We start from the raw sequence: 27,330 nt of genomic DNA, 5'->3' as shown, positions 1-27,330 counted from the left end.
TTTTTATTATTCTTTATTTAATTACTTCCTATAAACTACTACACCCATTCGTGTGTTTCTCATTCTCTCAGTTATAAAAGTTCTTGCGCTACGCAAAAAGGTATAACTATCATTTCAAATAAATAAAAGCTTGAGCTACTTGTGTTCCACGTGCTGCCTGGGGTTGTCCAATCACTAAACAACAATCTACTGGAACTTTACGCAGAGAACAAACAAAAAAAAAGAATGCAGGACAAGAAGGACATTTCACTTTGAACCTTACGCAGGAAATCTATCAAACTAGGGAGCGAATCCAAACACCACCACAAAGCGTCCTCAATCGATCTTGTTGCTAACGGTTGCGTCCTTCCGATCGGCATCCTTCATGTCCACGTCGTCCCAGCCCCACACGACGTTCTCGTTTTCGTGGTCCAGATTGTTGATATAGTCGACCATCTTTTCGCGCAGCTGCTCCTCGCTGTACTGGTGCGATCCGTCCCCAGTCCTCAGCACGCGCTTCTTGATCAAATCGTCCGACACGGACTTCAGGTCGTACGCCCAGCCGATCCACGCGAAAAAGTCAATCACGGCCGTCGTCAGGTTCGTGCTGTACACGCCCAGCTCGGACGTCTTGTAGTCCCACGGGAACACGTGGTGGTAGTTGTGCCAGCCCTCGCCAACGGCCGCGATTCCCACAAAAGTGCTGTTGGTGGGCGAGATGTTCCTGCAAGATGGGGGTTAGTTTTGAATGTGATTCTGACGGTCGAAGATCGTGCTTACTTGTCGTACGGCTTCGTTCCCCAGATATGGGCCCAACTGTTGACCAGCCACGTGCCGTTCAGCGATGCCACGTAGCGGAAGATGGCCACGACGTACCACGAGTTGGTCAGGGATTCGTCCAGCAGGTAACAGGCCATGTAGGTCGGGATCACGAAGCAGAACATCGGCATCAGGAAGAAGTAGTATCTAAAAGGAAGCGTGTTTCGTTAACCTAACCTCAAATCGAGCCTCTCCCCGCGTCCCAACTCACTTCTTCTGGAACATCACGACCTGGTCCTGCTCCAAATCGCTCATGTCCACGGTTTGGCCCTTCTGCTTCACGTCCGGGTGCTTCTTCACCATCAGCCAGCCAATGTGCGAGAAGAAGAAACCGCGGCGGGCGTTGTGCGGGTCGGCGTCCGTGTCGGTGAACTTATGGTGCACCCGGTGGTCCCGGACCCACTCGTAGATGCTGTTCTGGAAGGCCAGCGTCTGCGACAGCATCAGCAGCACCCGCAGCGGCCACTTGGCCTTGTACGCGCGATGTGACCACAGCCGGTGCGCTCCGGCCGTGATTCCGAACGCGCCAAACATGCCGAGCGCCAGAGCTGCAAAAAAGAGAGAGGAAGAGAGACACGTGGCGTTACTCATCAGGTACAATGAAGCGATAAAATGGTTCTTAACAAGAGTCGTTAACAATTAGGACGGTAATTAATCCCGATAGCATAATAATGTTTGTCACAGCAATCTCGTCAGCAAGGTTTATTAACACTTTAAAGTACACTATACATTAAGAAGCTTTACTTAACAGAGTGTTCAGTTTTTGCTCGTTTAACAATAAAGCAAGCAAACTGTTCGAGTGACGCAATCTAAAGAAGCTGGAAAAGCAGGACATGCCGTGAGCTAGAATATGGATAGAATAACGATCGCGTTGGTCGATCTTGGCCTAATTTCAAGCTGGCTTGCTATGATTCATTTTCGTTGGACGCTGAACTTGACATCAATATGTACAATGTGCGCTGTACGTAGAAAACTGTTCAATATTAATTCGAACGAACATTATTCCTAATGTTGCATCATAAGAATCAACTTTTTTTCTAACTGAACTGATCTTATTCATATGTATTTTTCTTGTTTCAAATTAACACTTTACTAGGAGCTCACATTAAAAAAATAATTTTCTAATGTAAAATTATCAGGGTGGCCAACATATTTCAATTTTCAAATTCCCTGATTTTACCAGGTTTTCTCCCGAGACTTAAAGGAATTTTCCCGGAAAGTTTTTACATCAAATAACTATGTTTCTTAATCTGACATTAGTTTAAATTTTTTACTAGATTCAGATTACTATCAATGTACTGATACAATACATTTTTTTTCATGCATACATTTGGTACTGAATTTTGTGTATAATTTTCAATTCTCATGGTAACTTTCAAATTATCGCAAGTTTAGTTTTTGATCGATTTTCAATCCACAATACTAATCTCCAATAAGCTCGAGATTTTTCATCTCCATGCCTTAATTTTTTCCAACTTTTCGTTTTGTTTTAATTTGTTTAAAATTGTGAAAATTATTACTGGAAAGTATGAATTGACTTTTAAAATATAAAATTTGGTAGAAAAGATTTACAAACATTCATAGTTTACAACATTTATGCAAATACTCTTCAAAAGTTTTTTCGGTTGGATGAAATTATGTGAGTACTTTTTCTTTGACCTACAAAGCTTTTTGCATCATTAATTCATTTATACAAATCTACATCTACATTGTCAGCTTTCCATGTGAAAGTTCTATAAAAACTTAAAAAATAGTTGTTCATCTTGAAATGATTTTTTATCAATTTAGAATCTTCGGTAAAATTATAGGTATCGATGGGATACATTCTTTTAATTTTTTTAATTTTTCACGTCAAACGAAATTGTGCAAAATAAACAATTTTTGATGTTTTCATTTTACAGAACAAATCAATTTTTGGTATTAAAACTATAAGTTTAATGTTAGGTATTAAAACTTGTTTTACAAAACGTTATTTTTGATTTGATAACCATTTCCAATACAGTTTTAATTGATACTTTACAATTAAATTTTCAAACTTTCTAAAATATTAGGTATTTTAAGCATTTGATAGGAAATAAATACTCAAACTAATTACACCAAAACGATATTTTTTTCAAAAAACTTAAAAATTTCAATTAAATGGACGAGCAATCAACTGAACACAATTTAAATAACATATACCTGCACTGATGATCCTTTATAAGCACGATCAAACCTTTTGTTTACATAAAGTCAAACATAGTTTTTTTTCCGAATTATTCTTTTAGAATAATTTAAATATTGTTCTTATAGAAAAAAAACTAATGAATTCATTTACGAGGAATTTGTTAAATTTTAACTAAACTTTTAAAAAAGTTTGTCTGTTTGTCAGCCGAATTCCCAACTTTTTCCCAGTTTTCCTGAGTTTTGTTGTAATTTTTTTTATTTCTGGGGCTTTAACATTCTTGGTAATTTGCTGCCCTGGCCCTGTATTAAATTGATAATAAAAAGCAACACGTTCATAGTTTCAAAATATACTAGTTTAGGTCCGACCCCTATGAAATCTTCGAAGTAAAATCATTTTTTTTCATGTACACGCAATAAAAAATACAAGCACTATTTGTAAAAAGCAAACAAAATCCAAAAAATTACGTTATTAAAAGCTTTTCAGCATAAATTAGCATTTTACACAAAACAATAATTTTCCTAGCTAATTCTTCTTACGTCAAACAATTTCTTTGAACTCTAAACACGAATAGAATGTGTGCTTTGCACCTTTCACACACCCGACACACTGTTCACTGTCTTTTTTCGGCATAATTTGAATATAATATCCCGAGATCTGATAATGCGGGCCATTCCCGTGCACGGGATGTACTCTCCATAAACTCGATGGCATTGCCGGTTAGCCACTGATCGATCATACTTATTTGAATAATGATCCAATAACTGATTCCTGCTGGCCCAAGTCTGCCCGCTAGAATACCAACAAAAGCCAAGCTCACGTGAACGTGATCGAATGGCACATTCATCGAACAAAAAAGTCCGCCTTGACAACAATTTCTTCATTCAAACTGTGACGTCCGCAATGTTCTAAAAAAAAGGTGCCGAAAGTGTCCATCGATCCCTGGAATACCAATCCCGAATTTGGGACAATTCGGGATGAGAGGACAGAAAAAAAACTAATTTTAATTCCATCCAGGTTTCAACCGTTTCTTCTAGAAATTTCGCAGACGCAGCTGTCGCGTGACGCGACCTGCAAGCCCCCAGGAATAATGTGCGGAAATTGGCGACAGACGCCTGAACAAAATTAAACTTAACGAGCCTAAGCATACAGGCAATTGGCTTATGATGGCCGTTAATGATGTGCCGTTTATGGGTGATTTGAAAGATTGAAGAAAATCGGACAGTTAAAATCATGGATAGTAAAAATGGGATTCTAGTGGAATACTTAATTTTCAAAACATAAATTACATTCGGTTGCGAAATACTTTAATTTGCAAATTCTCTCGAACGAAAGGGTTACCTCACCCAAATTAAAATGCGCGAAGTTCTTCTACGTTGTGGATTGCCAACGGTTTACCAAGAAATATCGGCATTACAAACTAAGTAAGAACGCAATTCACATTCAAGCAACTCAATGGTATTTTTGTGAAGTTTACGACTTGAAAATTAGTATGTGTGAAATAACCTTGTGCGTTAAAAAGATAGTTATCTCAAGCTGAATAAATCATCTAAACATTTAATTGAAACTGCGCCAAAGATAGAACCCGGCAGTAAAAGAGTAAATTAAAACATTGTCTATTGCAAGACACAATCGAACTACTAGTCCTAATTTCATCATATTTGTCTATTCTCACAATTTAAACAAATTTAAATTGCTCAATTTATGAAACGAGATTGACTCATAATTCAAACTTTATTTCAGCTCGATCTGACCACGGACACGTCTTCTTCTTAGTTCTTGATGTTTATGTGAGCAATTCTCTAAAAAATCGGCCGATTGCGACAATTTTAATTTTTTGATTTTTTTATTATTCGGCTCAAACTTAGTGGGGGCCTTCCCTACGACCAAAGAAGCTATTTTGAGTCATTCGTTCACCCATACAAGTCTCAATACTATTTTGGCAGCTGTCCATACCAAAATTGTACGTCTTCGTCTACAATATTTTCATTTTTTTTTTTTTTTGAATCAAGACTAACATTTAAAGAGGGCCAAAAATTCAATATTACGCCCTTTTGTTAGTTTTGATTGATTTTTTTCAAAATATTGTTTTCAAAGAGATTTAAAATTTCACGAATGTTTCATTTTTTTAATATTGAAAACCGGACCATTAGTTGCACAATAGAACATTAGAAAATGGAGGGTTGTTTGGGTAAAACTTAGATTTTTCCAGTTTTTTTTTTCTTCAAGCCGCTGTATCTCAGCAACCAGAGGACCAACTTTAATCGTCTCTAAGACAAAATTTTTTGTACATTTTCCGAACTTAAAATAAACAGTACTTTTTACTTGATGGTTGCTATATTTAAAAATCGAAAAACAGCTAATTTTTCGCTTAAATCACACTTTCGGTGGCTACATCTTGAAAACAGGGCCCTTTATCAAAAAAACTGCAAGTACTTTTCTATTGCAAATTTTACATAAAAAATCAGTTCAATTAAAATTTATGCATGAAATTATTTTTTTTTTCAAAAATCACCATTTAAAAAAAATTATAACTCGGCGGCAAATTTTTTGCCAATACTTCTCTATGGCTCAAAAGTTGGTTTTTGTCCCCTAAAACATATCGAAAAATTTCAAAAATCAAAAAATACAGAAAATGAAACATCGGCAAGAAAAATTTCCCATGTGCCTACTTTTTTCTGAATAGTCCTCAACAATTCCTGCTACTTTGCCCAAGACACCAAATTGATCAGAAAATTCCTTCAAAAGTTACAGACTTTCGAATATTTACGTACCATTTTTGTATGGACCGCTGCCAAAATTACATGTAGACTTGTATGGGTGAACCAATGACACAAAATAGCTTATTTGGTCATAGGGAAGGCCCACACAAAGTTTGAGCCAAATAAAAAAAATACAAACAAAATCCATTTTCGGTTTTGGAAGAGAAATGCTCCTGTGGAAAAAAACGTCAAAATGTATGGAATAAGGGAGCGTTCTTTCATTACGTAATGCAGTTAGATAAGGGAAAGAAGGTTACTTAGTTATTTTGGAAACTTTGATTTATGATTTCAAAACAACTGGACAGCTGTATTAAGCATTTAAAAACACATTTTTTCATTCAAATGTTGAGAGTGTAACTGTGGCTTGCAATTTCAATTTTGAACCTCACCATTTCTCAGATGTCAAACCTTCATTAAATTTAGAGCACCTTTCCCGAAGACACCATATTTATAGATTTTTACGCCGCAAAGTTATTAGCGGCGATTTATTTCGCAATCTGATCCACTGAACACCACCGCAAATATTTTTTTTTAAACGTCAAAGAGCAACCGGAAAACACATTACGAATTAAGATAAAAGAAGCAATTCTGCCCGAATAACTCATATTTCACGTACCGCCATCAGGGATGACATTGGGTCTGGGGGGTGAGATTGGGTCATACAAATTTCAGGATTTTTGTATGACCCAATCTCACCCCAGACACAATGTCACCCCTGATGATGATAGAAAAACTATGCAGTTTTGGTCAGTAAGGTATCCGTAAGTTAATCTCGGTTACTTTTTCAAAAGGTTCTATGTACATAAAAAAACCCATTGCGCGTTGGTTGTTTTGAAAAAGATCTCTAGAAATACACATATGACCGATTCTTAGCGAAGCTACAACAAAATATAACTTTTTTCAATTTTCAATGTGATTTTTTAAATGAAAGATGTAATTTTTATTTTGAATCAATAATTGCAATGTGCTTTAGATGCGTGTTCTAACCTCAAACACCAAAAATATTGACCAAATAAAGTCTGCAATCCTTTTAATGGGAGAGGATTTTTTCATAAATCTGCTCCTTTCGTTTTCCCGTCACCCAATAAAAAATCGCTGGCTAAAACTCAAATGTCAACCAATTTGTTCAGTTCAAGGAGCAAAAGATTCGTTATTCAATTTGTGATCATGTTCAGAAGAGCAAAAGTTTAAAATGGCAAAACTGTAGCGATTGTCTTGGTGTGCCTTTTATAAGTCCAGTTTTACGGTGTTGTCCCGTCACGCTACATTTTCATTTCAGGGGAAGCTATGCAGGAATTGGAATTTTTTTGAAAAGGAGCTGAAGAATCGATCATACACGGAGAGACCGTGCCCAGAAATTTTAACAATTAAAATTGTTGATTTTACTTTCGTTAATTTTAACAAAAACGTACTTGTTACTGCCAATTTTCAGTTAAAATAACCAAAATTCAGTATTAATTTAATAACCCGTTTGTTGAAAATGCTAAAGGCAAAAAGCTAACAGATTTCCCGAACTCGAATGAACGTGCTCGACTGTTAGCTTTGGTTTTAGAAAAATCAAGAATTTTGTTGGTTGAATATAATTAACAATTGGTTGAATATTTTAAAGATGAACTTAGGTTTGTTTACGTCTGTCATTTAAAGTCAGGATTCAAACAAGAGCGGTCGATTTGTTGAGTTTGTGTTATTAATTATGAAGTAAGAAAATGTGAAAGGAGAAAATTACACTATTTGGCATATGTTAAAGTGGCAAATCAAAGTGTTTCAACTGGGGAGGTGGAATTGGTGAGTTGGTTTGTTGATGATTTCTTTGCAGGTGATAAACTATCAAGAGCAAGAGGACGACCTTCGCCATGAGAACCTCTAATGCGAGTGAGTTGGACACGTTATAAGAATGTTTGATGGAAAGAGAGGGCAGTAGAAGGGAGATGCGAGCCAACTCTTCATGGATAGAGCAGCCCGGGCAAATTTAACAAAATGTTGGTTAATCCAAGTAAGTATGGATTTATTATTGCACAATAATTTATCTAATGTGATTCTCATTAGAAAACTGAATCATTTAAAAGCATCGTGCTAACGACGTCAGAATCATCAATTATAAAATACATAGAAATACGTACACATGACAACATAAAAAATAGAGATGAAGTAAAATATCAAAAAAAAATATGTAAAATATACAAAAGAAGATAATTATTATCTTGAAAGTTTTGTTGCAATACGACTGCTCAATAAACTGGTAAGTTAAACTCGAAATATTTTTTTTAGGAATCGGAGTACGTTGAATAAATTGAATCAAATGCAGTGAAAGTGTGTTGCCAAAAGTAATTGTTAAATTAATGCAAGCTTGGTAAGTAGCATTATTGATATTTCTTCTTTCCTTATTATAATTACATTTATTTAAAAAAAAAAAAAAAAAAAAAAAACGAAACTATTGGCACTACGCCCCCCGGGGCATGGCCTTCCTCTAACGTGGGATTTCTGCTCCAGCGCCTCTGACGAGACAGGAGAAACCGGGACCGACGTTTTACTTCACCATCCGATAGAAGCTCAGTGGATAAGGCGGGAATCGAACCCGCGTCATTTACATTTATTTACGTTCCTTTTTTCAGTTTATAGCCGAAATTAAGAATTTTGTATTTAATTACTAATAAATTTCACATGTCTTTTTGCAGCAAAAGGTTCACTTTGGTGAAAATTCTGTGTCCCACCACAAGAAAAATAACTAAACCTGAGACCGTTGTAGATGATGATGACTTATCGGATGATTTCACAGTGATGGTAAGTGAATACAACACTTAATTTTATCCAACATAATAAAAATATAAGCTTAAGACTTGGTGAAAATTTTGCTCGGTTTCTATTTTTAAGGAATTCACGATAAATTTGTAATATGCTTTTTTATTTTTATTTTTTAAATTAATGCAACGTAATTTTTTAAAACATTAGTCAAACTTTACATGTTTTATAACAACAGTTAAAAAAAAGTTTTGTTTTGATGCTTTTTAACAGTAATTTAACAACTTAATAAAAAAAACAAATAAGTACAAAACGTTAAATTTTTAGGCAAAATAAATGCGAAAATAAAAACACTCAGCATTAATTAGTGAGGCATTATTACAAAATTTACTGCAAATTCAATAAAAATATTGCTAACAACAGCTTATTAATGACTACATGTACAAATATTTTTCTGTATTCAAGTAAGACATTAGTTAAAATAAAGCTAGAAATTCGGCCCAGCCTACATCGTTAGATAATTAAAGAAAATATATATCAACACTTAGACTGGTTGCAACGCGGCTCTACTTTGTTCTAGCTGTTTCATTTTTCAAATAGAACTGAGTTGCAGTTTTATTTTTCGAGCAGTATTTTGAAAACGGAATAAAACTGCTCGACGAGTTTTTTTCAAACGTGAGACGATTTGGAACTGGAATAGTACTCAGTTTCAAAAAAAATCAGATATATAGAGATATCCACGTATTCTTACACACACACTATGATGCTGTGTTGATAATCATACGCACACAATTAAAAGCATTTTTTTGAAACAACATTTAGATCAGCGCGTTGCGAGCACCGTGTTCTAGTTTCATTTCCGCCAGTTCTAAAAATTTAAAACTGCTCGCAATTTGAAACAATTATAAAACTTCGCGCTGCAGACAGTCTTACATAAATTATGTCTAATTAAGAAATGTTTTGTTATAAACCACTAATAATTTGCAGCATGCAAATATTTCGGTTGATACAACGAAAAAAAATTGTTGAAAAATAGTTGAAAACTATGTCCCAGCCAGTTTTTAACAGAATATTCCACAATATTTCAGCTGAAAACAAGAAATTTTTAGTTATTTTTCTGAAAAAAATATTCTAGCAGTCCACCAACAAAAATGGCAAGTCCAACTTTTTTTTTAGTTAATTTTAGTTACCGTAATCTGGGGTGAATCGGGACAACAGTCTGAATAGGGACAGCAGTTTTTAGAGCACTTAAAGCTTTTAGATTTGGAAATGGATGTACACATTTTGTTGGCCTGAATCTGTTCTAACCGAAACCAACTAGAAAAATCAAAATATTGTGCTCCAACATGGTTAAAAATGCTGTCCCAATTCGCCCCATGTGTCCCGATTGACCCCAGTTTACGGTACTGGTGGTCAGCAATTTCGGGTTAACAAAATCAACAATCGATTGTTGAAAAAAAGCTGTGTAAAAAATTAACCCATACTTTTAGTTAAATTAACCAAGATTTTCTTAGATTTGCCCCGGCCGGTCTCTCCGTGTATAATCTGAAATCATGAAGGCAAAACCGAACAAAATTATCTCGATTTCAAGCAACGTGCAAGGTCACGCTGGAAATGCTAAAATTGATATATCGCTCCATAAAGTCAGTGTTCCTGTTAATTTGTTTCAAACACGTCACCGGGGTGAATTTTTAATGGGCACTTAGACATAATTTGGCGAGTAAGGTAGAAAGATTAAAAAAAATTAAACCTCAATTAGACGGAAGACTTAGCTCACTCTTAACCAAGGTTATGAGAAATGTTTTTTGCACCGATTGTTTGCGTCGGAAAAGTAATAACAGTTCTTAAGAGATGAGTTTCATATTAGTGTACGTGCTAATGAACTGAGTTTATGTATTCTTTAGTCTTGCCAGATTTCCTTACAAACATTGTACGAAAGCTAGACAAAAAGGCACGATTTGCCTTTTCGAGCACTTTTAACAGCGTGTAAATTCGAAAAATATTAATTTGTCAAATGCAAACTTTCGCCATTTTCCTAGGGGTGGCATGCACTGGCACACCTGACAGTCGATTAATCGACAATGCCCAGTGAAAGGTCATCAGCCATCTGTCACGGCTGTCCGTTTGACGAACAAATGCATCAACATTTGTCAGCTCGGAGAAAACTCTCACTCTCACCGCACAGCACAGCATCCGCGTTGCGAAGGAGTAGAGAGCCGCCCGATCAAACAACAATGCAATGCAATGTCCATGAACTTGCCGGAGAAGGAAAGTTAGTCCAAACAGGGGTGTTTTTGTTGGAGGAAATTGCACTCGCGGAACGGAAAGGTCTCAAGTAGCAAAAAAGTGCACATGCATTGGCCCTTTTGTTTGTATAGATAAAAAAAAAATGTTGGCGAGGAAAGGCTTTTGCAACGTTTGACGTTTCGGAATGAAATCAAATGTTGCCCGTGGCAACACATTATGTCATGTCCGGAACTTTGGTTTGCTCAGGTGCGTGAGTTGACGCGGTTGTTTGCTTGAAATTTCCTATTTATGCGTCATCGTACGCGGTTTTTGACTTGAAATATGGTTACTGAGTGTGATGATTAGTATGCATGTCCAGTTGAAACAACTTACTTAAAATAGGACGTGTTTAGGTTTTCTTTATTTGTTCCAAAGGGCATTTTGGGTTTTTTTTATGAGAAATGGGCATGATTTAAATATTTGTTTAATTATTGATGAAACAAATTCTAGGAAAATGACAATCCAGTTCAATCCATCTCAAAAATGTTAAATCCCTTTCAGCCTACTCTGACCAATCACATTTTCCACAGCTGCTGCTCCTCTGTCGCACCGCAGTACGCGACGACTTCTCGGCAGAATTAACAGTTTGATTGCAAATTTGCATGTCCAAAAATATTCAAAGCAGGCCTCAGGCTAGACATGGTTCGATGCGCTGACGTCCGTGCCTTCCAATTGTCGATGATTGTCCCCCTCGCATGTCTCCATGGATAGCTTGCCAACGTGCGGCTCAATTTTCGATTTCTTTCTCAACGGGCAGATAGAATTCTTACGATGTGCGTGCGTTGAAATCTAATGAGACATGTGCCGGATGAATTGCCGGCCGGTGACTTGACGGAATCGCAGTTTGCACAAAAAAAGAAAATCTTTCCATAAATGACCTAAATTTATTCCGGAGCCAAACCGCGCAACTGGCAACGCAATCGATGAATCGGCAACACTGTCTCTGACAGCGCACTTTGACACTTACCGAGCAGGGTGGTGCTGCCTTTGGCCGACGTGAAGGACAGGTAGACGCCGTACAGGAACCCGGCATGCAGATAGACAAAGGCGATAATGTTGCGCCAGACCAGAACCGTCCGGTACGCGGAACTGCTGCTGAAGGAGGACGCGGACTGCTTCTGTTCAGTCTTCTGGGGTTCATCGGCCTGGGGAGGAGAGAAAGACACGTGACGTATAGGCAACGGTTGCCAGCGAGGCGACAATTTGCGACTAATGAGACGGGTGACACCAACCTGGACACGTGCCGCGGAATCCGCTGTGGCTGTTCGGACGTTCAGGATCGATTTGTTCGCTTTGATCTGGCTGTTGTTGTTTGGGTCCTCCTGCTCTATGCATGCCTCTGCTAACAGCAGGGTATTCCCAAGGACGTTGGGAGCCATCTTGGAACGGAGAAGATCTGTAAAATAAAATTTTGACATCATTAGCCACTTTTGGATCAGACAAAATTTACATCTTTATTCCCTGTCCAAATAGGCCGACAACAAAACCTCGTTTCAAAAGATATGCAAAGTTACAACGTTTCTCAAAGCTCTTCCCAACCGTTGAATACCAATCAGTTAGTAAGTACTTTGACAGTACTTGCGCATCCCATCATTCTGTGATTCCCCAAGCCAAATCCGAGTTATTTCCAAGAATTTGTCCCCGAAAGGCCAAAGAATCTTCTGGTCTTGGCGGCGACCGGAACGCTACGTGATGACAATTGATTGCTCTTTACTATTTGCAAACAATCGTGATCTTCGTGCGGTGACCATCTTAGGGTCTTTTCGCGAAAGACAAAGGCCTAACCGCGGTGGGACATTGACAGTTAGCACCTTCGCGAAAGAAATTTTAATGAATTGATGATAAATCAAGGAAGCCGGTAAATGAGACGTTGTGAATGCGACAATAAGGGCATCTCCACCGCAGAGATCTAATTGCGTGGCAAACCTATCGGTTGGATCCCCAGTTTTAGCTTTGCTCCGTACCTTATGCACGTTTCCGCACCGCTGGGAGCTAATTTGGCTACTGAATCAAGCCCACCGCGGGGATCTAATTTATACATTTTCAAATTCTAGCCATTTTGTTGATCAAAATCAACGAAACTATATTTTAGCATAATAGAACATGCTTCTAATTGCATTATATGTCCAAATTGATTGCGTATATCAATAAAATGTCATTTTCAAAATTTTAAAAGAGTTCATCCGATTTGCTCCCGACATGTTTGCACCCCAACTTTCGCACCGCGGGTAGCAAAGCTAAAGCTAAATTAGCCTTCGAATTCATTCAGCAAAGAAAAAGTTCATCGGGGATCCGTCGAGTAGCCAAGATAGGTGCTCGAGAAGTCCCCGAGCTGCGGGTGGCTAATTTTTCCAGCGAATTGTTGAATTATTTGTATTTGTTTTGGTTGTTGTTTTTGTCTTCAAAAATGGCATAGTTGCAAAAAGGTGCATTTCAACAAGAAAATCCAAAAGAAATAAAATTTAAGTTTCAATAAATAAATGAAGATGCTAGTGAAGATGCATTTAATTTGAATATCAAATTTGATTGAATATTAAAGATATCAGGAGTTTGGGTCAAAACGACTTAAAATTAAATTATAAAAATTGTGGGAAAAAATATTTCTTTGTATTGTTTGTTTAATAAAAACAATTGAACTACATACATTTCATATAAGTTAACATTTTTAATTATTTTTTAAAATTCAAATAAATACCAAGCGAAACAATGTTATTGGGCCAAAGTAAATTTGTAAACAAAGAGAAAACTAGTATCTTGCTAACGTCAGTGGAGGAGTAAGGAAAAGTTCCGAATACCTACGTTTTTCTTACTTTATTTTTTTTTTCATTTCATTTAAAAATATTTTGAATAGTTGTACATACATTAAAACTGGATGACATTGATAGCCGGGTGACTATGATAGGTTTATGATTTTATTGTAAAATTAAAAATACGAATAAAATACAAACGGAATGGTATGAAACCATGTTGACCTTGGTAGATAAGTGTTCAAAGTACCTTATGAAGTAGTTTTCGACAAATTTTGAAAAGTTTTAAAAGTTAGTAAACTATAATTAGATAAATAGCATTATTTTATTACTTTGAAAATTTTATGTTTTTCTCAATGAAAATGAGTTCGAATTGGAAAACAGACTGCATTATCAGAATTTAAAAAAAATACTTTTAAAATTATTCAAATTGTCATTGAAACAGAATTCAAAAATACCTTCAAATTTATTAGAATTTTCAGTACCACAAGTTTTACAGTAAATTTGTATTTTTATTTATTCTTCTCTATATTACGAATTTTTCAAATTAGACATTCGAAGAAACCATACCAAAAGTGAATTTGACGTAATCACTATCAAAATCATCCCAGTTTCTAAAATAACAATTCATCAAAACGCTCTATGAAATCCTTTTTTTTGTGAAAACGTTCATGGACATACGCAATTGAAAACTTGAAAACTTGTTTAGGAATTTTGTTACGAGAGGGATGGGGTCTAAAAATCATTTTTTGCGTTATGTAGTAAAAGATTTTTGAAAATGTGTGATTGTTAAATGACTGGTGAATGTGTTCAATACAATCCAAAATTGTTGGATAAACTGCTCGTAATTTCAAGTTTGCTTTTTTACTATTGTTTTTATGTAAAAAAAATGCTTTATGTAAAAATATTTATAACAATTCATGAAAAAATCAAACCTTGTCTTTATCATTTTCAGTCCTTTCTGATTTACTTTTTAATATCTTGCTTTGAAATTTGTGATTGTTTGACATGAATGTAAAGAAATCATCATTCCATGAATAGATAGTGTTTGGATAATTTTTTTTTAAGCCGACCAATATTCTCATGCAACATTTTTAATCTCAGGAAAATGCTATTTATTTCACTTTGACTTTGAGATTTGGAACTGTTTTGCAAAATCAGAGACAACAGGTACCTTCTAATAAAACTTAAACGATAAAACAATAGCTGGCCGCAAAGTGAGATGAACATTGTTGTTGGTTTAGGTGACCCAAACGCACTTAATTGAAGAATGTGGTTTGGTTTTGGTTTCGGCAATAGTTTATTAAAATTCTGTTTTGTCAGAAAAAAATGCAACGTTTTTAACTCTGTGTGCTGTATTGAATCCCATTTTAATTATAATTTAAGCAAAACAATGTCATTGGGAAAATCCGGATTTGCAAACACACAGTCGATCCTGCTCACGTCACCGAAGGTTTACAATCCTCATTGGTTCATTCAAAATGCTTGAATTTAGGTTTTTACGTAACACAAAAGACCTTTTCAAATGTCCGGCAGAAGATCGACCATGCGACAAATTCTCGCTTCTCGCATGGGGGCATGGGGCATTGGTTGTTTTGAAAAAGTTATCTAGAATGAATCAAACACTGCCCCAACGCGACATAAACAAACTAACTTACATCCCAGATTGCCAAAAGTCATTTTTCATGCGTAAACTTGCAGCACAGGAGGGAAATATCTCCAAACTCGAAGAATTGAAATCGAAAAGTCAAGCATCTCTCCTAATGTAAACATTTACTGACCTTTACAAACTCACATTGACCCAATTACATTGTTTTGCTTGAAAAAAACCATCCGTCAGATGATTTGCTCCCGTTAGATCCCGGGGCAAACCTGAGTTTTGTTTAGATTCGAATGAACACGGATGAACTCGAAGCTAAATTAGCTCTCGCACAAGTACCGCGGTGGGCTTGACGCGGGTGCCAAATTAGCTTTGCAACGCAATTAGGTCCCTGCGGTGGAGATGCCCTAACAATCGTAGTTGGCGATGTTTACGATATTTAACCGCGCGCGCAGCATCCTTCCAATTAACTTGTTCGAAACTTGAATTAAAAGTGAAATTTTTCGGTCCCCAAAACAATACCCATAAAGTAGGAAGGAACAAGATAATAATTTGCGATGACCTGCCCGATGATGTTGACGGTTCAAGGGGCGCGCGCGGTTTAAAGGGAAAACGGCCCAAAACTGGTTCTGCACCGCACAACAGCCAACTGCGATGACACTTGCGAATGTGGTCGACAACACTTTCTCCTCTACGATGCTTTTGTTAAATCGCATGCATTACTTAATGCCAGGTTCTCCGATGCACAGTGGCCCGGTTTCGGACAGGTTTATGACCTCTCGGCATGCGCGGGCTTGTGTTGTTGTTAAGTAATCCTCCTCTTCAGCGGTATGCTGAGGATGAACTTCTTGGCAGGCTCTTCCTTGGCAAATATTTGCGAGAAATGCAAAGCGTTTTCACCTTCTGTTTAGTGGTTGAAACGTTGACAAGATTTAATGCAACACTTTATTGGCTTGCGACTAGATTTGAGCCGAAGCCCTTCGCATGAAAATCCATCGCTTTACCTCTAAACCGCGGAGGCTTAATGTTCTGACATTTAGTTTCAAAACATTCCAGGTAAAGTGATTTCAAATGCATCTTATGAAAAGCTCGTAAACACTATCTGATAATTTAATTTTAGACCTATTATCAAAACGCACTTAGCATAATACTCCAATCGCTTAGAGCTCAATTGCAGCAAAACTCGTGTCCATCGAGCAGGTTGTAGATTCCCGATACGTGTTCGGACGACCGACCAGAAATGCACATTTTTTCCCAACCGTCCAGCCTACGTGACTCGAGCCACGACCCCTCAAAATTCTGGATCCAAAGTCCGGGACTCCTTCAGAAGTTATGGTTTTGCGTCAGAGTAGCCCATCCGGTATTCGGGGGTGTGATTGACCATCCATTTTCACGAAACTTGCGACTCAGACGTCAGTGTTTGATGGTCACGTGCGCCCATCAACGACCTGCTGAATGTTCGGCGATATTGGTAACTCTTCGATTATTTACCCGCGGTTTTATTAAAATCCAGTGCGTCACTCTGGTCACGTAGCAGGCGTTGATCGGTGGCCCACGGTTCGCCGGAAAGAGCCGATCGTTAAACCGGTGCGAATGGGTTGCGGGTGACAGCGCAGATCTAGCCCGGGCCATTGTTTTTCAAAAACCCGCGTTGACGTCAAAGCTTGGATTCGTTCACGCCAACTTTAGCAGGGCGCTCCGATGTTATTTGTAGGTCATCGAGACCTTCGGTGGCAGATCCTGTCTGTCAGGTTGTAGAGAACTACGTCGAGGCCAGGCTCTCCTGTCGCAATCGTCAACTCAAAACGAAGTTTATTTTAAGACAATTTATTCTGCGACAAGAGAGCATCACGATCGTAAAAGGGCGTCCACAGCCAGAACACGACCGCGGCCGCGCGTCAAGCGAAGAAAGACTTGCACGAAGAGACTGCACAAAAAGAGTGAAATTTTGAAATTACCGACGTCGACGAGACGGGCAGCAGCTCAGCATGCCATGCACTTTGACCATTGAACAAGCTGTGCTGTCCACCCCGTAAGGGCAGCAGGATTGTGTGCACTCTGACTTGGGCGTTGTTCAGCTTGCAGCGCTACCCCCACAGTGCAAGGCCTACTACTATAGTTGAGGGAACAGGTTTACCGCGCTAAGTCCTTGGAGAGAGTTCCACCACATCGCCGGCAGCGGGTCAAAGAAATTCACGCAAATCTTCATGACCAAGCCGAGCTTTTGACACCTCCGCCAAGGCCTGCCGTGACCGCTTCTGTTTACAACCTATTTGCACTTGAATTAGAGAGCAAGATGAATGCAAGTCTCTATGTGCAGTGTTTTATGGTCAACCCTAGCGACCAAATATTTAGTTATGGTTTATGAACGTTGGAGGACACCATTTATGGCACGTCTCGGTCGGTTTTGCCGGAGATAAATGGTTTGCCCTCTGGGAAACAACCGGAGCATCGCGATGCGATCTTGTACTTTAGCGCAGGGTCAAAGGATAACAACTACTCTTGGGCTTCTTGTCCGGCTGGTTGATAATGAATGTGGCCATTAATAAGTCCAACTCTCGGTTCGGTTCAAACGTAATTGGGTACATGGAAGTTGATTTTCATTTCTTCGGGCTCTAGTGGAGTTCGTTAAGTGCCTTGAGAGAGAACATTTATCATTGTTTGGACCATTTAATTAACTTCTACAACTCAATCCCACTTCTTTTCGAAAAAATGGTGAAATACCAAATATCCTAATTAATCTTTTTTCTATCGAGTTAAAACAGTGCAACTTTTGAATTTTCAGGATATTCAATAAAAAAAAAGTTTAAAAAAACTAAAATTCTTTTGAAAATATTGTTGGATATAGTTTGTCTAATTTTCAATCAAAATTCTGGGCAAAATATCAAAACTTGTATGTCAAAATTATCACAAAATGCTTGAATGTCTTTAGATATTTGGTGAAACATAAAAAAAAATCTTTTTTATATCTTAAAAGTTGAAAGCTGAAAAAACGTTACACTTCATTTCTAGACTATTTTTTTCTAAAAAAAAGTCCGATAAACAAAATTTTCATCTTTGGCTTTTCGAGTGTTTTTGAAATTGTCTCAGGGGTGCTAAAAACACTTAAAAAGCAAAATATAAAAAAAAAACTCCAGATTTGTTTGTTCATCACTGCAAAAAATCCAACTTTTGTGGCCATTTAAAAAAAACACACAAACTCATAAATAACGTTAAAAATCAGTACTTCAGAACCCAACTCAAATCGATTTAACTACGTTGTTTTTCGAAGCTAAAAACCTTAGAAAAAATGTAATATAATGTGTGTAGGTATATGTTAAATATGGTGACAGTTCCGTGCACGATTTTTATGCAATAACAAATTTCTCTAAAACTCAGATATTAAAAATTATTTACATCACAAACCACTATTACACAGTAAAAATAACATGGTAATATTACATCTTTTATGTCATTTTTTTAATTTTACCTCTGAAATGTGTAATTTTACCACTTTTCTGGTGTAATGTCACATTTTCAGTCTAAATTGAGATAAAATTACATCATAAAAGAGGTTATATTCTTCTAAAATTACACCTTCCAAATTTACACAACTTTTTACTGTGAAGTGTATAGTCACCGTTATGACAGGATTTTTTTTTTTAATGTTGACTCTATGGCTTGAAAATTCATGTTTTTGGTATGGCTAAAATCGAAGGATATAAATTTGAAAAGTATGTGTTTGTGTTTTTTTCTTATTAACACTGGAACGCCCAACGCACTTACACGGACGCCCAAGCCTCCCAAAAAAGGTGGAACGGTAACTTCAACTCGCTGGTTCTCGGGCATTACTCAACCAAACGGGACGATTCTTGTTTCCAGTGATTTGTAAGAATGTCTAGATGATCCTAAAAATTTTCAGAACTTGATTTGAACAAATCTGTAATTTCTGCGACCGAAAACATCGTTCCACCTTTTTTAAAAAGACTGCCTCCGCGGAATTTTTGAAGAATTTTTTTTTACACGCGAAAAAAAAAGTTGGAACGATGTTTTTGACCGCAAAAATTACAGATTTGATCAAATTAAGTTCTGTAAAGTTCTAGAATCATCTAGACATCCTAACAAATCACTGGAAAGAAGAATCATCTTGATTGGTTGAGTTATGCCCGAGAACCATTGAGTTGAAGTTACCGTTCCAACTTTTTTTTAGCCTTGGGCGTTGGAATGTTAAATTCTAAAAAGATAAATTTCAAGCTCGATTTCTCAAAATAATAAATAACAAAGGGTAACTATAACATAATGTTTAACGCTTTAATACAGTTATGATACTGCAAAAAAAAATATCAATGAATTTACGAAAAAATAATCTTGAGGTGTTCTATTAAAACATTTACTTTTTACGAATCCAAATTAAAATTTAATTTGTTTTTGAAATCATTCTGATTTGATTTATGAACTTTTTAAAGAAAAAAGTACAGGTTAGCAGAGTTTTATTTTTGACCAAAAAAACTGAAGAATAAATCCGCCTTTCTAAAAATATATATGGTTTGACAATGAAGTTAGCAATATTAATGAAAATTAAAAAATAAAAAAAAACCTCAAACAAATAAAACAAAATTACTGTGAACAAAAAGCAATATACATTCCTAAACATTTCTAAATCATTTTATTGAATATCAATCTTTACATAATATTTTTTCCATACGTTACTCCAAAGTTTACATTTTCATTCTACACAGTAAAAAAAATTTTTGGAAAGTTACCTCTTTAATGATGTATTATTGCCACAATTAAGACTGAAAAGTGACAAAAAAATACATAAAAATGTACCCAGATATAACATTACCATGATTTTTTACTGTGTAATAAAAGTAGTTTTATTTTGGTGAAAAGGCATTTTTTAAGGAAATGTTTTAACATTTTTGTTTTTTACTTCATTTTGATGATTTTCATGATTAAATTGTTTGAGGCTGTTGCGAATATTTGTAAAAGTGTTTTTTTTAAACAACTTTAAAATTTTAATGAAAAAAGAAATCTAATCAACTTGAAAATGCATTTCCCTGCGTTGATAATCATCTAAAAAAGTATTTGATTTTTTGTGAATTTCCGATGCACAGTACCGCAAAAAGTTTTCTTTTTTCATGAAAAAAAGTTTTCTTAATACTTTTATATTTTGAAAACTGATGATTGCAAAACAACTGAACATGTTTAGAATGCATTTTAAAACACTTTTTTCATTCAAATGCTGTAACCATGGCCCTTCGACTTTGGTTAGAGTCGAAGGACATAAACTTCAAGAAATATTAGCAACAACCTTAAAGTAATTTAATATATGCTGACTTTCTAGAAATCACATTTCTTGGAAACATATGTTTTCAAGTAAAATTATTTAAGTTTTGTTACATCATAACCAGTCATTAAACATACTTCCATTAAGGGTTAACACCGGTGCCATGCAACAAGCTTAAAAAGTTGCTCTCGTGCGCACGTTTTTCCCCTCAAGGACCGTGACAACTTCTAAGCGCACACTGATGCATTCACCGAGAACTTGAACTTGACTTTGCCGCGAGGGCTGCTCTAATGATGGGGAGGGGGAGTTGTGTGCAGTTAGCAAACGCATTACGCGCCAAGCTAGTAGCACACCTCAGAGAGCCCCTCTCAGGTGGTGGGTTTCATGAGTCGGTTCTTGCGAACGATACTGTTCATGAGATTAAGATTGAGAGGGAACACAGATTAAATGTTTCTGAGAGGAAATTTATAACTTTTGCAACTTTGCTAAAATTTATGAAATCCTGAAAATTTACAATTTTGATATTTATCCTGTTTTTTTTTCTCAGAGAATTCCAAAGTAAATGATCTGAAAATCTCTGATCAAAGCATATGTTTATGAATGCAAGTGTAACTCCGTCACTGCAAGCACGTCCCTCGTGTTAGAGTTGTACACCTTTAACCGATGCCCTACGCGTCAGTTAGTTGTGGGCATGCCCGCGCGCGGGTTAAGCCGGTCAGTCAGTCGGTACAGTTGCACTTGACATTGAGGGAAGGTACCATTTGCATACTGACATTTCACTTTCTACTGGACGGAATTGCTTCAAGTTGTGTGTTTAGATTTACAGCATACAGTAGGTGAGTAGTTTGCCAATCCAGTAGAACTAGAGGTTGCCTTGAGTTCAGGAATTGAGCGGTGGGTTTGGGGTGAAGTAGAGGAGGAAAATTCAACTTTCAAACCGGCTGTAACCGGTCACGTTCTAGCAATAAGGGAGTAACACGGGAGCCCAGCTGATGCCAGCGATGGCAATGGAATCTAATGCTAATGTTACGACGATGATACAAATGCCGATGAATTAGCTGATAATCCCACGGAAGCACGTTTAGTTACTTATGGATGGCAAGGTTTTAATTGGTAAACATGTTTTTCACTAAAAATAAAACATAATATGACAAAACCTTAAACATAACATGAATGAAATAGTGCTTATTAAACCTGATACCCTTTTGACAAACAAACTTACGATAGCAAGGGAAAGTTGAATTCAAAACGATCCTTTTTCTGGCAAAGCTGTATTTCAATTCGATTTTTATAGAGCAGGCCTGCCCAACGTCCGGCCCATGAAGCCATTTCATCTGGCCCGGGACAGCTTTTCAAAATAGTTCTATGACCGGCCCTTAAGGAGGTTCATAAAATATTAAATAAATAAATTGATTAACTGAATTAAGAAAAATAAGCTTGAGATCAAATTTTAACATGTTATGACAACATTCTTAATGTTTGAATTTAATTCTTATAAGTCTGGTACAAATTTTATTACAAGTTTTTGGCTCCCCCCACATCAAAGTTGGCTCGAAAAATCAGGGGGCGAAAAAAAAATTCTTTCAAAAAACTTTTTTTCAATTTCAATTTCAATAGAATTTTGAGTGCAATCAGCTGAAATTGATTTAAAATGCATTCCTCTGCGTTTAAAATCATTTTTAGCATGTTTGAGTTGTTTTAAACATCTTTTGAATTTTTGAAAATTTTCGATGTTTAGTATCGCAAGAAGTTTTTTTTTTGTTTTCGTCAAATCTTACTTTTTTTTAAAAACGAATGATTGCAAAACAAATGAACTATTGTAAAATGCATTTTAAAAAACTTTTTGCATTCAAATGTTGAGACTTGGTTAAGACTATGGCTTGTTATTTCAATTATTATATTTTTTTATTTTTTTGCCCCCTCCTCCCCTCGACCCCGGCCAGAGCCGAGGGACAAAAACTTTGAAAAATATTTGCATCGGCCTAATTTCAATATTGATATTTTAAAATTGAAAAATGGTGCAAGAAAACAAAATTCTCGATTAAATTTTCAAAAGGTCCTATCTGCATAGGAAACCCATGAGGGATAGGTTGTTTTGAAAATTTACTCTAGAATTATCCATTTCGTGAAATTATGAAATTTATGAAAAATTTATGTTGTCGAAAAATGTACAAAAAGACAATAAATTTAAATTAAAATAGTGTATTTTTCCAGAACAACTTTTCAGTAATAAACTTTAAAAAAAAACCTTAAAAAAGCGAATTATTCATACTGAAAATAGATAGCTGCAAATATTTTAAAAAAATCTCAAATTGAGTCAAGAAATTAGGGAGTAAAAATTATATTTTTTCATAAACTTTGAATTTTGAAGAATAACGAATTGAAAATAATTTAATAAATATTTTTTTACACTTTTGAAATTTTGTGTGTGTTGAAAATCATTTTAATTATTTTTTTAATATTTGAATAAAGGTGTACAACAACGCAAAAAGTTTTTTTTTTGTAAAAGATATTAGAATCCAAATTTTGTTTGAATAAATTTTATCATGCCTCATTGATTTTGTTTTACATTTTAGTGTTGAGGAAATTAAACTTAAGAAATTGCAACGAACATTGAAATTCGATTTTTTTATGAATATTTTATTTATTTACTTTAATAGAACCCAAACTTAAAAAAAATAAAAAAAATCTGTTTACTTTATCAACTTTTATCACTAGCGTGCCCAGCTCTTTGAGGAAGGTGGGGCAATAATATGGACGTTTTGAAAAATAAGTCATTTGTGGACATCCCCTGACCAAATTTAAAACAAATTTCTGAGGATGGTGGGGCAGTTGCCCCACCCTGTGCACGCTAGTGACTTTTATCAAATATTAGTTCCGGCCCGCCACTGCTTCAGAAAAATCAGAACTGGCCCGCAGGGCCAGAAGGTTGGCCACCCCTGTTATAGAGTTTTATGAGCTACTTTGATTATTCACAGTTTCAAACGTATTCGACCGCATAGGAAAAAATGTGTAAATTTGGAAGGTATAACACCTTTGGATGGTTGAATATTACCTCTTTTATGATGTAATTTTACCTCAATTTAGCTATAAATTTATAAGCAAGCATTTAAATTTCATGAAAAAACAAACAATTATCTTTGTAAAACAGCAAACAAAAAAATGGAATAAAACATTACAGTAACCTAGTTTAGATTATTAGAGTAATATGTTGAGAAAATACGGGCAAATTTCGAGAATATGATTGGAAAACATATCATAAATATTTAAAAAATGTTTTTACTAAATCTAATTTTGGAAAATAAACATCGAATAAATTAAGTGTAATTATCTAGTTCTGTAAGCGTTAAATACAACAAAGTTATGCGATTCAAAAAAATTCCGATCAGAAAATTTCATAAGATTATCGTTTTTGGTATTGCCAATCGGACAATGGGGGCATTTATAAACCACGTGGACACTTAAGAAGGGAAAGGAGTGAAGTAGACCAGTGTAAACGCTTAATGCAAATTGCGCTTAATATTGATGGTCTCTGATGGATACTGAGATATTATCGGTGTCATATGAGGGCTTATGCAGCGATACTTCAAAAACTCATTTTATGTAAATTCTATATATTTAAACGAGCAGTGAAAAGTAGGCTGTTTCGTTTTTCCAGAAGGACAGGAAAAGTTGACAGTTTCACAGGGGAATTGCAAACAATGCATTTTAGATTGTTTTCAGTTAGCACCCGATTTAGTCTACCTCCAATTTTGGCAACACTTGGCAACATTTTTTTTCTCGATTTTGGCAACAATCTATTTTTTTAATATTCTTTGTCGTCTACAGTTTGCGGAGGATAGATTGATTAATTTTTAATCAAAACACAATGAATTTGAATGAAAAATATCTTAGGGTATTCAATGATGACGCAACTATTTGAAAAAATATATATAGTTACAAATTTAATGAATTTCAGTCCCTTCAAATAGCATGCTTTGATTTTTCGTTCTATAATTTGATACCTTCCGCTCTCGACAGTCCCTTCAATAGAGAGAGAAACCGGTATCTGAAAAAAAAAGTTTTTGCCTCCTGATTTTTCGGACTTAATTTGAAAGAGGAGAGGGCTTTATGACTTAATAAATATTTGCAACAGCCTAAGTGACAATGCAAATTTCATTTTTTTCATGTGGTTAATGAGGTCACAAACTTTCAAAAATATTAGTTTTAACAGAGAGCAAAACACAATACTTATGTCGAAACAAGTAATATCACGCATTTTGACAAGCCAAGCTAGTCTTATTTTGTAGATTGCAGAATGCAAATTTCAAACAAGTGATACTCAGTTTTATGTACAAATTATACAAACATATTTAGAAAAGAACATTTAAAACACTTGCTTTATTTTCAACCTAACAGTTTCTTGAATCATAAAACTCTTGAAATTTAATTTGCATGAGCCTTACTCAAAATGACAAAATTTTACAGAAGACAAAAATGCGTTTTACAATTTACTGCCATGCATCAGTCAAACACTCACAGTTCAAAAGAGCTAACAATCGATATCACGGTCAATAATTTTAGACAATTTATTAAAATCTTACCCTCTCTTCAACATTCTCCACACCGCAAATTGTCCAATCATCAACGAATTGATGCCGCAAACTGTTTAACTAAATTCTACCAAATAATGTCCCCCAATTATGTAAACAGCTCAAGCCCAAACCACACACAAACAACGTGACTGCTGGAGTGCTGACTTCGCCCTTTTCCAAATGTAATTTCAAACCCAGTTCAACCCAACAACTCGTTGTCAAAGCCAGGGTTTGTTTCGGAAATAATTTGACTTTGAAAGAATTCAGTCCCAACATTCTTCCCACTTGACTCTTTCTCCTAGAAAACACCTCACAAGACATCGGCTACTACGGTCGACGATTGGTACCGAGAATAGGGGCCAACTTTGATGGCACTCAAACCGCTGATGAAGTTCAAATGTTCCAAATAACAACAACAGCGATTTAACGGCGTTCTTCTAGTGAGTTCCATCGGGTTAAAAATTGCAAAATCGTCAAAAAATAGTCGACGACCACTTTTTGCTGAGCGACGAAACTCTTGACTCCACCGTCAACGCGTTGGACAGGTTGGTTTAAAGTGGGACATAGCACAGGTGAAATTAAAATAAATCTATTAAATTACAAAATATCTTAACTTCAAAAACGACGCGCCACAATGCCCTAATTTAATTCAGTAGAAATTTCGAAATTGCAAACCACACACAAATTGTTCGACACATTAACTTACCGGCTAATTTGAAAGTTCAATCACACCTCGTGACACGTTTCGCTGAATCGTCACTGGCACTTGATTTTTTGTTTCGTCTAATTCGGACAACAAGTTCAAAATTTAGCCCCACTAGACACTGATAGGCGCTTAAAATCCACTGAAATGTCCTTTTTTTCCTGATCTTCACTTTGAACTTGATAAAATCCTTTTGCACTTCACCACGTTTCAAAACTAATCCACCACAATTTTATCCATCAGAAAAAAAAAACACTCGGACCATCAATTGTCCACCGAAATAAAGTTCCAGGGGGTCCCGAACGCCACGAAATCGTCAACCGGAATAAACGAATTTCGCTCCGAGCGGGCCTCTTTTATAAAAATTTTCGCTTTTCTCGCGCAATTTGTTCGGCCGGCGCGCGCGCACGCTCCTCATTCATTATCCGAGCAGGCCGGACAGCATAAAAGCTTTCGGCGCACGACGCACGAGTGGCTTTTCCGATTCTCTCACGGCGGCGCGGTGCGCGCTCTCTTGATTGCTGCGATGCCAGAAAGCTTGAAAGCTCGCTCACTTTCGTTTGATTCTACTTTGGTGTTCAATGCGAGGGATCGGATCCTGGAGAATTAGAGACTTTAACGCATGGTGTTTTTGTTTTATTTTCGTGATTAAATTATTGCTTGATCGGTGGGGTTTACTAAATTTTTAATGAAAATCTGCAAGCTGATCTAAATTGTTTGAAGAAAGTTATAATTTGAGAAAAAAGTGGTTTGGAGATATGTTATCCAAAACTCAAATAAGCATTTTTTTTTTAATTTGTGAAAATGGGCATAAATTTGCCATCGATTGATGATTTTTTTTTAAATACGGATTAATAATAGAAAACGAAAAAAGTAAACCACAACACTTTGTTTCATAATTTTATGATAAAAATTCGGTTTTCAATCGAAAACCACCCATTTTTTTTAAAGGGTTCGAATCGAAACAATACTTTAAATTGTATTTTCTTGGGCCTTACTCAAAACGACAAAATTTCGCCGAGGACAACAATGCGTATGACAATGGCAGTGAAACTTAAAAAAAATCTTAGGTCTAATTCTCATAGTTAAAAAAGAGCTATCAATCAATATCAAATTCCATAAGAAATTTAAGAAAAATAAAGAGTGCCATGTTTAGACACTTTAAGATCGAATTTGAGAAAACAAACAATTTTTCGATTAAAATAACAGAGCCCATGACTTCCCACTTCAAAAAAAAATATATGTTTCAAAAAGGTGAAAAATAACCTATCTAAAAAACATTGAATATGAGCCATTCTCTATGAAATCGGTCGATTTTGTAGATTTTTGTTTTTTTTAATTGGGCTAAAACTTTGTTGGGGCCTTCCGTATGACCAATAACCATTATATTGGTTCACCCATACAAATCTCCATACAATTTTGGCAGTTGTTTATACAAAAATGGTACGTAAATATTTGAAAATCTTTAACTTTTGAAAGAATTTTCTGATCGATTTGGTGTATTCAGAAAAAATAGGTTCACGGAAAAAAATTTTGCTCGATTTTTATATCATCTTTTTTATCATTTTTTTTTTCGAATCCTTAAAATGCCAATGATACGAGATTTTCATTTTATCAATTCCAAGTTTTCTCTCAGTGTCTCAAAATTACACCTGACAAATGAAACACAAATAAAGTTACTAATATAA

At 35.9% G+C, this 27,330-nt stretch overlaps 1 protein-coding gene across 3 annotated transcripts; it reads right to left on the bottom strand.

Annotated features, from left to right (window-relative positions):
• On the bottom strand, positions 1–25,975 carry LOC120430267 (acyl-CoA Delta-9 desaturase). Of its 3 annotated transcripts, none has more exons than XM_039595354.2 (6): positions 25,646–25,975; positions 11,982–12,145; positions 11,717–11,894; positions 1,010–1,346; positions 760–945; positions 1–703 (listed from the first exon to the last, which is right to left on the bottom strand). In XM_039595354.2, exons 2-6 carry the CDS (start codon positions 12,126–12,128, stop codon positions 316–318), a joined length of 1,236 nt encoding a protein of 411 aa, XP_039451288.1. In that variant the 5' UTR covers positions 12,129–12,145; positions 25,646–25,975; the 3' UTR covers positions 1–315. The 3 variants fall into 3 exon arrangements, with proteins under 3 accessions (XP_039451288.1, XP_039451287.1, XP_039451286.1); XM_039595353.2 differs by lacking the exon at positions 25,646–25,975 and adding an exon at positions 12,328–12,471; XM_039595352.2 differs by lacking the exon at positions 25,646–25,975 and adding an exon at positions 12,317–12,350.
• Positions 25,976–27,330: the final 1,355 nt, after the last annotated feature.

The sequence above is a fragment of the Culex pipiens genome, chromosome 1 (assembly GCF_016801865.2).
Source record: "Culex pipiens pallens isolate TS chromosome 1, TS_CPP_V2, whole genome shotgun sequence".
NCBI classification, from domain to species: Eukaryota; Metazoa; Arthropoda; class Insecta; order Diptera; family Culicidae; genus Culex; species Culex pipiens.
This window is presented reverse-complemented; position numbering and strand designations above follow the sequence as displayed.

What these genes read in the sequence shown, in the direction of transcription:
- LOC120430267 (XM_039595352.2), bottom strand. An exon ending in GTCGTGATGTTCCAGAAGAA is followed by an intron (nt 946 to 1,009) that starts GTGAGTTGGGAC and finishes GCTTCCTTTTAG; the next exon opens with ATACTACTTCTTCCTGATGC. An exon ending in GGAACGAAGCCGTACGACAA is followed by an intron (nt 704 to 759) that starts GTAAGCACGATC and finishes CCCATCTTGCAG; the next exon opens with GAACATCTCGCCCACCAACA.